Genomic DNA, 12,409 nt, shown 5'->3' with positions numbered 1-12,409 from the left:
ATCTCACCATGTCTCCATAATCTCAGATAATGTCACAGCTCTCCACTGTGCATGGATTTCTCCTTTCTCCTGGTTATACCTTATGCTGTGCATGAGAGGAGCCCCAGTGAGGCTGCTTTTACAAGGGTAATGCAAGAGCCTTCATCATCCTGTTGTCCCCCAGCTGCTTTCTCACTGCTTCCATGCCTCCACTTCTCTTCACAGCATGGCAACCTTTCCCCAACACACCTAATTTAAAACTCTTCCCACTGTATTCATGAACCTGTGGGCAACGACAGTCTTGCCCCAGTTTGCCAGGCGAATGACATCCCTGCGCAGCAGTTCTTGTTCTTCAGAAAGGGTCCTGTGGTCATAGAAGCTGGAGCCCTGCTTGCAGCTCCAGCCACGCAGTGTCATGTTGACTGTTGGATGCATCCACTCCCACCTAAGCAGTGAGCCCCCTCACTGGGAGGATTGAGGAGGTACCACCAGGGTCACATCCCCCTCACTGTTATCTCCGGGCTGTCAGTCACCCTTGGTATGCTCAAGGTTGCTCTAGTGGTACCATTGGTGCCCACACGGATGAGCAGTAAGGGAACTTAGTGTTTAGTGCATATGGCTATTTTGGAAAAGAAGAAGAAAAAAGGAAAGCAGCAAATGAAAATGTTAGCCAGCGCCTTTACTAAGACTTGTTTTCATGGAGTTTGTAAATGGAAGACAAAAGGAACCCACTGCAATGGGTACATTGTAGCCACTGCTGTGTTAGGAATTGTTGTAAGAAGGATGGAAACATGCATGAGTGGGAATTCAACATTCTCAGCTAATTTTGTTTAACAAAGGACAGGAAATGTGCCCTGGTGTCTTTTCTACCCAGCTTGTCGTTAGCACCCACTAGCAAGTGTGGGAATAAACTGGTCAACCTGGAAATGTTTGAATTCTCTCTGATAAAAGAGCTGGTGGCACAAAAAATAATAGTTGGAAAAGTGGTTGTTCTAAAGCTATGGACGCATGTAGAAACACAGTCATACAACAACTATTAGGGAATGTGCTCTTGGGGAGGTCTTGGTCCTAGCCAAGGACTGAGCCAAGGCTACAAATTGTGCAGTAGTTTGTGCCTAGGGGTGGAAAACCATGTATTTTGTGGGCATAATGGAATAAGAAAATACAGAATAATTCAAATAATAACATATAAAAAGGAAAAGTAAGAAGTTGTAGGTTAGAAGTAGGAAAGAGTTGCTGCTTTAAGGTAGTTTTCAGGTAAATATTGATTAGGTATTGCTCATGTTTGGTGGATCTTAGTGCTATAAAAAGCGCTTGAAACATTCAGCATTTCTCAGGGTTGTGCTGACACACCGTGTTGGACTGTGGTCCTGCTACAGTAAGGTGGTGTTGGTCCCTCTAAGGTCAGTGGTAGGAGGACCACGCCTTTAGTGCAAAGACATGTTTAGTGTTCAGTGTTGACCTCTGCATGAGGACTAGAGTGCGCATTGGCAAGTATGGATCACACTGGAAGCAGGGAAGATGGGGAAATGTGTAATCCGTGTTGTGGTCTGATAGCTGAGGGTCTTTGTCTGCCACCACTCAACTGGTATCTTATAGTTCGTGACAGTGGTGCCCAGCCAGGAACAAGGTTTCAAAGATTTATACCTAAGGTTGACTTTGCACTTTGAGAGCACTTGGGGTAAAAAGTGAAGCATGTTTGTAAGGCTTTTAAGGAAAAAGGTTTAAACAAAAAATCGTTAAATTTATGTGCAAGCAGCAAAAAATGCCTGTGTTGGACAAAAAGATTCAAAGGGTAAAGAGGGCTTGTGGAGACAAAGAGAGGGAAATAGGTTTAGCAAGTTGCCGCCTGGTATGGAATGAGAGGAAAAAAAACTGAGCTGCAAACTCATCAAAAACACAGTTGTTAATTGAAAAGCTGACGGACCTGTAACTACAGCAGTGCTTCTGGCCGCCACTATAATAAATGTAACTGTACATTTAGAATAATTTGCTAATTTGCCTAAGTAACACCCACAGACAGCAACATGACATAAATACATTAGTGGAAGCAACAACTGTAACCAGCTCATACAGGTTCTTGGCTGCTAGATGGATAGATCAGATGAGCTGGAAAAGATTTACAAAACAGAACAGAAATGGAATTGTTAACAATATTGTGGCATACAGGATTTCTTGATTTTCCTATTTCCCAAGAATGCTTTAAGGCCTGTAGATGCCCATACATGTTACACCATGTAAGTAACATTTTTAACTTGTGTATGTATGTGCAAACACACACGGAAAACTCGTAGAAATCACAGAATCAGTCAGGTTGGAAGAGACCTCTGGGATCATCGAGTCCAACCATTGGCCTGACACCACCATGTCAACTAGACCATGGCACTAAGTGCCATGTCCAGTCTTTTCTTAAACACATCCAGAGATGGTGATTCCACCACCTCCCTGGGCAGCCCGTTCCAATGTCTAATGACCCTTTCTGTAAAGAAATTCTTCCTAATGTGCAACCTGAACCTCCCCTGGCACAGCTTGAGGCTGTGTCCTCTTGTGCTATCACTAGTTGCCTGGGAGACGAGGCCGACTCTCACTCCACTACAACCTCCCTTCAGGTAGTTGTAGACTGCAATAAGGTCACCTCTGAGCCTCCTCTTCTCCAGGCTAAACAACCCCAACTCCCTCAGCTGTTCCTCATAGGTCAGACCCTCCAGACCCTTCACCAGCTTGGTTGCCCTCCTCTGGACTCGCTCCAACACCTCAACATCTTTCTTGAAGTGCAGGGCCCAGAACTGGACACAGTATTCAAGGTGCAGCCTCACCAGTGCCGAGTACAGAGGGACAATCTCTTCCCTAGACTGGCTGGCTACACTATTCTTAATAGAGGCCAGGATGCCATTGGCCTTCTTGGCCACCTGGGCACACTGCTGGCTCATGTTTAGCCGGCTGTCGATCAGCACCCCCTGGTCTCTTTCCGCTGGGCTGCTTTCTAACCACTCTTCCCCCAGCCTGTAGCACTGCATGGGGTTGTTGTGGCCGAAGTGTAAGACCCGGCACTTGTTCTTGTTGAACCTCATGCCGTTGGTCTCGGCCCATCTATCTAACCTGTCCAGATCCCTCTGTAGGGCCTTCCTACCCTCCAGCAGATCGACACTGCCACCCAGCTTGGTGTCATCTGCAAATTTACTGAGGGTGCACTCAATCCCTATGTCCAGATCATCTATAAAGATATTGAACAGCACCAGCCCCAGAACTGAGCCCTGGGGAACACCGCTAGTGACCGGACACCAGTTGGACTTTGCCCCATTCACCACCACTCTCTGGGCTCGGCCATCCAGCCAGTTTTTAACCCATCGAAGAGTCCACCCATCCAAGCCCCAGGCAGCCAGTTTGTCCAGGAGGATACTGTGGGAGACAGTGTCGAATGCCTTACTGAAGTCTAGATAGACTACATCCACAGCCCTGCCCTCATCTACTAAGCGGGTCACTTTGTCATAGAAGGAGATCAGGTTGGTCAAGCAGGACCTGCCTTTCATGAATCCATGTTGGCTGGCCCCGATGCCCCCATTGTCCTGCATGTGCCATGTAATGGCACTCAGGATGATCTGTTCCATCACCTTGCCTGGCACCAAGGTCAGGCTGACGGGCCTGTAGTTCCCTGGATCATCCTTCTGACCCTTCTTGTAGATGGGTGTTACATTTGCTAATTTCCAGTCAGCTGGAACTTCTCCAGTTAACCAGGACTGCCGGTAGATAATAGAGAGTGGTTTGGCAAGTTCATTTGCCAGTTCCTTCATTACTCTGGGGTGAATCCCATCCGGGCCATAGCCTTGTGGGTGTCCAATTGACATGGAGTACACATCTGCAAAATGCTAAGCGTTAAAGAAGGAAAGATTACAAAGTTTATATCTCAAGTAGTCTTTCAGGTAAATAATTGAATCTCCAACAGTCAACGTGTAATTATAAATATCTGAAAAGAGTTTCTGTTAATAGATATTCTAAAGGCACATATGTATTGGGTCCACAGGAAAGACTGGAACCTCTACAATCAATTCTCCTAATATGGGTGTCACAAGTGTCCGAAAGTTATACTTTAGAGTTATCTAGATCTTTTCATTTGGCAGATAATGAGTTCAGCCAATGAATGTGGCATCTCGTCTGGCCTAGCACTGTTCTCTGTCTTCTGTTTCCATACCTCTGAATCACATTGTTGCATTTTATTCTTAAGTGCTACTCATGCCAATTTTTGCCACTGCATATGTGCTGGTGGTTTACATCATTGTCTAAATATCCTACCTCTAGGTTAGGCTTGGGGTCATCACTAAAGGTTTCTATGTTATCAACAGTACATTTTTAAAATAAAAAATTACAAGATTGCTGCTATGCAAGGTGGGTCTCATTTTCAATAAAATCTTTCTCTCTGCTCCCAACCTCCTGTTCTGACTGTCTTCATCCTGATGCAGATTAATAGTGCAGAAGCAAAGCTAATGAATGCAGCTTTACACAGTTTCTGTCTTTGTTTCCTCTCAGATATACTTCGAAGGTTTCTGTTGAGCTTTTTGAGACAGGTGATGACTGCTCTCAAGGGCAGAATCCAGTTGATAACCAAATGTGGAGTCAGGTGGAAAGTTTCTATTGCAGTGCTGCTCTCAGGAAGAACCCGCGTGTGTGGGCATATATATTCTTGCCTTCAGCAGGAGGTTGTTGTAAGGTTTTTCACTAAATACGGGTTGTAAAATATTCTTGAACGTGAGTCACTTTTTAGTCCACGGATCTAAGGAAGTCACTGAGAAAATGGAGCAGGAAAAAACATGGGATAGAGGCAAATCGTGAGACTTCTCTGTGGAATGTGGAGTTTTGGCATCTAAACCCAATCCCGGTCTTGCTTGAAGGCTTGATCTTATTGTCAGGGCAAAGAGGGCAACAGGCCCCTCTGGCTGACCCAAGTTCTGACTCTGTAAGTCCTCCTCAGTATGAGCTGATAAAGACCACAGCTCAGCAAAAAGAAAGCTGACATTATTTTATGAAACATTATGGCCGATCTTCTTTGAACCCTAATTTCTGTCAAAGAGTTATCATCACTGTCACAGTAAGTGATACGTGCAGTACAAATGGCAATTAACTAGAATTAAATAGTAGAGCAGAAGTCTGCAGACTGGTTTTTAAGGTTGATGAGTTGAAAGTAGTTTCAACACATTAATGCTAAGCATGCTAAATCATAGTGTGCCCTGAAAAAGACAGTAATGTAATTTACCTGAAATCACCAGGAATTACAGTAACATATAGTAGGGATATGCTCAATTGTTTCAAATATGTAAGCATATTATAGGAATTGATAATAGTTTGTGAGTCTGTCTGTTTTATTTTATCAGATTTTCCATAAAACAAGTAATTTGTTTGTTTTTCACTGTTTTAGGTAGCCTGCCCTATGAATACAAGATTGTGATAGCAGGAAATCATGAATTGACCTTTGACCAGGAATTCATGGCTGACTTAATCAAGCAGGACTTTTACTATTTCCCCTCTGTTTCTAAGCTGAAGCCAGAGAGCTATGAAAATGTACAGTCTCTTCTAACAAACTGCATCTATCTTCAAGACTCTGAAGTGACGGTGAGGGGATTCAGAATATATGGCTCCCCTTGGTAAGCAGGTTTTTAAGCATACATTAAAAAAATATCGTTGATTGCTATCACATCAGCCATTTCGTATGCATCAGCTATATTTGGATTGCTGTGTTAGGAAGAAAAGTAATACTCAGTTTGATAAAGTTTTATATTTTCCTGTAATGAATCATTCCTGTGACACAATAATGTACTTGTACTATGGGTATTGTTAACCAAATAACGATGGGAAAAAGGTAGTGTGCTCTTTGAACTTTCAGCCAGGAGCAGTTCTCTGACATATTCCATATAAGGTTTTTTTGTGTCATAAAATATGTTTTCTACACTTAGTGAGTTTATATATTTACAGGTTAATTTTGTTGTCTTTTGACAATTTCCATCATACAGATAATATTTAAGGTTCATTAGCATATACAGTAGTCATTTAACACAGCAAGCTTGTTTCATTATTTGTTTAGGCTTTCTTTTTTAATATCCCTCAGAATCTTACTTTCTTTTATATAATAATAGCTTTCCTCAAGGTCTAGTTGAGCTTCTAAACTAAAGTCAACAATTCAGTGGCAACCTAGTATTTAATGGATTTTGCTCTACTGGATAGAGTGAATACTTAGAACTCCTTGACAATATCAGAGGCAGATGGGCTTTGGCTTCCTGACCTCCACCTTGGACCTTGTGTGTGCTGCTTCTGTGTCTCCTACTTACCTTACATTACCACTATGTTTATTTCTGCTAACAGGACTGAAAATGTAGTCTTTTATGAGCATTTGGTATACATTTAAAATAAGTTAAAATTTATTTTCAAAGACAGGTTTATAAGGGAATCTGTTATTCTTCCTTTTAAAATCACATCAGGCTGGAATGTAGCAAACAAGTTGTCAAACCTGATGCATATACCCCAATGTGAATTTTCAGTGTGAATAAACTGTGAAATCTCTTGGATTTTTTTTTAATGAAAATTGGCATTTTCCCATTTGGTTACTTGAGATGGTTGTTAATTTTCTCTGAGCTTATTATTCTACATTTGTCTACGTTAAATAGCTTCCCTCTTAAACGCACCCTTCTCTCTCTGCATCTTAGATCTCCAGATCTTTCTGGGTTTTTTTCAACCTACCCACCTGCTGTGTTGTAGTTCATCTTCCACTTGTGTCTACTGTGTATTCAATCAATGTACAATTTACTTCATTTTCCAAATTATTAGGGAAGATATTAGATGGTATCAGTCCCAATATTAACTTCTGAGAAATGCCACTTGGCATCTCTTCCCATTTTGATGTTCAACTGTAAATACTGTAATTATGCTCTGTTTACAATATGTCTGGCAACTTCATATCTTCATTGCAGTATTCATAACCAGGCACCATATTTCCAGTGTCAGTAATAATTTTCCAGGCAGTAAAGTATCAAAAGTCTCATTAAAGTCTAGATAAATTAAATTAAAGCAAAACACTATCTGTGAAGTAGCACTAACTAGAGGCTAAAAGGAAACCATTTGAACTTTCTGTGTATGATTAGATCTGTAAAAATCTGTTGAGAAAACTTTTGTCCACCCACTAACACATAAATAATGTTTCTGTAAAAATCAGATCTGCCGCATTCGCTTTGTGCACTAACCCTGTCAGTTTGTGCAAGTTGTCTAGGCTATCTGGCATCACTTGTTCTTAATGAAAAAACATTCCTTTCCATCTTTTATGCGTCTTTAGGTTATACCTAAACTTCCACCTATATGTTTCACAGTGTTGCTTACTCATCTTCCACCCCCTTACAGTCCTGGAAGATGAGTGTTGTAAGGTCCTTTGAAGATCTTTGCTTACTCCTTATTGGGAGAGTCTTGATGGAAGTCTTCCAGCCACACTGGGCTTTTTGCTTGTTATTATGCAATGCTGAATGAAGTTGCCATGCTAATTGATGTCATGTCCAGTGGAAACTGCAACAACAACAATAATAGCAATAAGAAGTTGCTTTTCATTAGTCTATCAGAACAGCAAATGCAGAAGTAACTAAGTCACATCAGCCAGCCCAGCAATCAGAAAACTTAGGAAGAGAAACAGCTATTTTGTGTGGGTTAAACTAGCTGCCTGCTAGATTGAAGGCTGTAATACAAGTCTGTGCCTACTTATCACTACTGTTCTTTAGCATTTCTTTTTGTTTCTGTACTTCATTCACTCTGAAAAGAGAGGTTTGTCATAGCCTCTCTGGGAAATCAATCTCAGTTTCCTTCTACGTCGTAGTAATGTAATCTCTAAAAAAAGTACAGAACTTTGGTGAACTTTCCATGGTGAATCTTTTTTTAACCTTGCATCATGAAGCCAGTCCTTTAGAAAGTGCTCATGAACCTAGTCAAGACTTCAAAATTTAGGAGTTCTTTAAGATCTCAGAACTCAATAAAGAAGCTAAATTTCATACAGTTGCTTGTTTAGTCTCCTAAAATAATTTCTTTTCCAGCTTTGAAAATATGCATCTAGCTTTATGAATGAATTTGTTTAACTGGAGAACTCCCAGTTACGGTTTATGTTTGTTGTCCATACATGACTCTGTTTGATGAGAAGGTGAGCTATCTAGAAATTAAAAGACTAGGGCCCCAGATCCTGCCTTTCCATTTCTGGTTACAACCCTGACTTTCTGTCTTACTTCACCCTATGTAAAAATCAGTAAAAGCTATAGATATCCCTTCTTTATAACGGGTTAATCACTAGTTGCAAAGTACTTTGAGAACACTGGAGTAACGTCTGAGTGAATGCCAGCCAGCATTAACTTAGTGTGTTTACCTGTAGCCATCTGGGTTTTTATACATGACCTGTACACAATTAGGTTGTACTTCTGCTTAGGATGTTTTAGTTACAAAGTAAACCATGAGAGCTTGGTTGGTTTGTGTAACATGCCAGTCTCTAAGGCCTTTTAAATAGGTACCATTTGTGTGTGGTTAAATATTTTCAATAGCACTTTGGTATTTTGACCTCTATTATTATCTAAAACTCAGTGGTTATTTTTAATTGCATGGAAGAAATGGGACACTATTTTGTCTCAGAAACCAATGCTCTAACTCTCCTGGGCTCCAAGGGCAAGATTTCAAGTGCCAGACTGAGCCTCTACTCACTAACAAAAATTGAACTGCTTTAAATGTTAAAGCAGGGAGCAGCCATTTTGAAATGCAAGCTGCAAAGCACAAAAGCTGCTATTTAGTAATTAGTATTTGCAACACTGGTATCTTGGACCATGGATTATGAGTATAGATAATGAGGGAAAGGAGTATAAAAACATTAGATGCTTCATGAGAAACTTGGGAATGCCAAGGTGTTAAATGTGTAAAGAGCAATCTTGAATTTTAAGGGTGGCTATGTTTGGCCTAGGGGGCTGATGCTTTTGACAGTGCACCATACAGTGTTTATTGCCAGATCTGGATGAGCAGGGCATTGGTAAGAATGCAGTGTGCTTCCTTCTAGTGTAGTCAAGCCGCTGGGAACCATAGAGTTTTTTTTCCATATAAAGCCTGGACACCATGTTTTTTTTCATAACAAGCTAGGTGCAGGAAGATGCACTCTGGTTTCATCCCAGCAAAACTCAGGACATATAGCCAGAACATATTCACAGACCTGGAAGCAATCTTGCGTAGAGAATAGCCATAGTTACTATGAATGTAAAACAAAGACTTTGGTTCCTCAGTAGCATTTATTGTAAATTGGAAAGCTGCTGGTTGGAAAGTACTTTTAAACACTCTTCTGGACTGCTATGAGAAGGGTCAAACTGGCAGATAGAATAACCCAAATAATTCTATACAATACTTCTATATAATGTACTTTGGACTGCTAAGACTTCCCAAAGATGAAACCATTTTCCCAAGGGGTTTAATTTGTTTTTCAGTAGCATACAAAATCGTAACATAGAAGTAAAAATACAGCAAGCAGGAACACCAGAAAGGTGGCAAACACCATCCTTAGGTGTTTTCAAGACTTGGCTAGACAGTCGTGGCTGACCAGATCTAGTGGTGATGAATGGTGGGGAGTGGTAGGTTGGACTGAAGTTCTCCAAAGGTCTCTTTTGAGCAATGTTTCTGTCATTCTGTCAGTCCTACTACGGAGCTAGAGCTTGGTGTCAGTGTTGATACCTGAAGTGAACAGGTATCAACAAAGTCCTTACAACAGGGAGCTTTGCTGTTGATATCAAACTCCCTGCAAGCAGTAGATGGTCTGACAGGTGGTTTGGAAGTCAGGAAGCTGAGATAATAGTGCAAATTTGAATTTGGATTTGAAGCAGAAGGTCTTTTCTGTGTCATCAGGCTGGGTATTATCTCTATGATGACATCATTCATGGAACCATATTAATAAATGATTAGTGAGTGTTTCAGTTATAGATTTTCAGCCTTCTGTTATAGTTCACTACCCCCTGAATGTGTATTATTTTTGCAGGTAGGAGTTTTAGTGTTAGCTACAGCTGGAATGAAGATAGGCTATACGGTGCACTTTTGCCTCTACACTGCTAAAGCTTTTAACTGCACAATTACACACTGCACAAAAAACCTGATGCATTCAGTGCACAAGATCTGCTGTGCTTGCTGAATGAGTCAACTATGTATTATTCCTTTTATAGTCATTATCCAGAGTTGCCATATAAAAATAAATGCCTATAAAGGTGCACATACATTTTTGTATCAATGTGAGAACACTTCTCTGAGGTTCATACTTGCATGTGTGATCCTGAGTGTTGCTACGTCTGCTTCTCTGCTGCACGAGGCTCCAATAATGGACTCTGCCCTACTACATGTTTTTTTCATTGAGTTTTTTACAACTCAATGAATAAGTAACTTGGCTCTCTGTTCCTCTGTTGCATGCAATAGCTAATGATAAGACCTGAAGACTAATGAATTGACTCCTGATCAATAATTAGAAGCTGGCAAGGCCAGCCAAGAAGCTGGCTTTGTCTGGCAAGGGTTATACTGGCTGTTCCCCTAATGTCTAATATTGCATCCCTGCCTCAAATGTATAGAAAAGATGCACATCTTCAGAAGAACAGGTATTCTGTGTGTATGCTCTGATCGTGTGGAAAATGGCAGGAATTCCAGTGGCATTTTCTATTAAAAGGTGGATTATTGTGCATTAATGGCAGGGTTTTACTTGACATAGGAAGAGAAATGCAAGTGGCAGAAGGGAAACATCTTCTTCCTAGGCACTGGATTTCCACAATGCTTCTAAGCAGCTGTACACAACTGCAGCAGAAACTTTGGTCCTTCTTCTTTCAAACAGGCATGCAAGGTGGCAGGAGAGCATTTTATCTCTTTCAGCACTTTTTTTCGTTTTCCACGATGCGGGAAAGGAAGGGACAATCAAAGCCTTCTTGCCAAACGTAGGACAATTTCATTATTCTAGATGACATATTGGCCTGGATAGCTTAAAGAAGCCCCTTAGGATGAGATTGCCTCCAGAGTCATTATCCAGAGAGGGGATTTTTGCTTGGCTTTGATTATCTGGAGGGATCTATTCCTGTGAAACAGAACCTCATTTTTCTTTTTGCAGAATTACAGTTTTTTCTAGTGTCTATGTATTCTCATTTCTTCCTTCATTCTTTTGTTGTAGGCCATCTGGAACTTCAGAAACTTTCATTTCCCAGTCAGGGAAAATGGGAGAGCAAAGATTAATATCAGCCTAGAAGGACATTTGTGACCATTTGTCCTGAAGTGACAGACACCCAGGCTGGACTCCTGAGTTTTTGTAGCTTCTCTTCAGTGGAACGTTGATTAGACGTGTCCCCTGCATGTTTACACAAGGGCCAACAGCGTTTGTACAACATTGTTGTTCAGATAATGGGAACTGAGTGAAGAAAGTTAGGGATGTCTATGTGGGGAGTATTTTTTTTCTGTTCAAGTATTGTTTTTACTGAGCTTAGCATTCTGGGTCAGGGCCATTCAGTGAGCTCTGGCTATGTCAGAGAAGATGACTGAATTTCTTCCCGTGTAAAACACATCAACCTGTAGGTTGCATTAGTGAGTATCAGCCACCAGCTCAGCACGAAGCAGCCTTGACAGGGGGCTTATTCTCCAAATCATTACCCCACTTTGGTGTGAGGGCTGGAAATTTCTTTCAACCTGTTGGCCCTTTTCTTGGTGCACCGTGGCTGTCTCTACTATTCCAGTATGCAGCTGAGTGTCTTTACGCAAGCTGTATAGTCCAGTGTGATCAGTAGTGCTTAGCTATAAGTGTGTAACTCTCAAACGATTTGTGATTTTCTTGTCTGATTTGTTTTTTCATCACAAAGTACGTGACTTTGTTATACTCCTCCTCAAATGTTCTCTCTCTTCTTTGTGTGTGTGTGTGTGTGTGTGTGTGCGCATGCACGTGCACATGTGCACTTTGGATAGGAAGACTGGTAACTTGCATGTATAATTGGGGTAGTTTCAAAGAGCATGCAAAGGACAAAATGAGGCAGACTTCACACAGACTCCAGGCCACCCATACCCTAGGTCTCCGTTTCAGTGCCTTCTTCCTCCATCTTTTCAAGAACAGCTATAATAGTCTCTTTCATTCCTCACTGAACTCAGTTTCCATCAGTAAAATAATGTAGCAAAGATTTATAGATTCATTTCATGAGAGGGACACGCTTGCGTTTTGCCAGTGATGAATTGTCTAATGTTTACTTTCCCAGACCTTGTACAAATCTTTACAGTCATTGAGGTGAACATCAATTAAAATGAAACTGTATTAAAATAAAATATTGACTTCATTTAACTTAATATACCTCCCAAGTTGGGAGTGTGGCTTTCAGATAGAGCAGCAGCAGTGCAAGATGTTATATAGCAGGTTTCTTTCCCTGTAAAATTCACAGAA

General features: G+C 41.1%; 1 protein-coding gene across 9 annotated transcripts in view; it reads left to right on the top strand.

Moving 5' to 3' along the window:
• Nucleotides 1–12,409, top strand: part of MPPED1 (metallophosphoesterase domain containing 1) — a 67,957-nt gene that overhangs the window by 33,022 nt on the left and 22,526 nt on the right. For all 9 annotated transcript variants that reach the window (XR_011048251.1, XM_068401918.1, XM_068401912.1 and 6 more), the window contains one exon: nt 5,394–5,615. Coding sequence is in view for 8 of the 9 variants with exons in the window: in XM_068401918.1 (XP_068258019.1) it covers nt 5,394–5,615 (222 nt within the window). In the remaining variant the exon portion in view is untranslated. The remainder of the gene's footprint in view (nt 1–5,393; nt 5,616–12,409) is intronic.

The sequence above is a fragment of the Nyctibius grandis genome, chromosome 5 (assembly GCF_013368605.1).
Source record: "Nyctibius grandis isolate bNycGra1 chromosome 5, bNycGra1.pri, whole genome shotgun sequence".
Lineage (NCBI taxonomy): Eukaryota > Metazoa > Chordata > Aves > Nyctibiiformes > Nyctibiidae > Nyctibius > Nyctibius grandis.
Note: the sequence above shows the minus strand (reverse complement) of the source record. Positions and strands in the feature narration are given on the sequence as shown.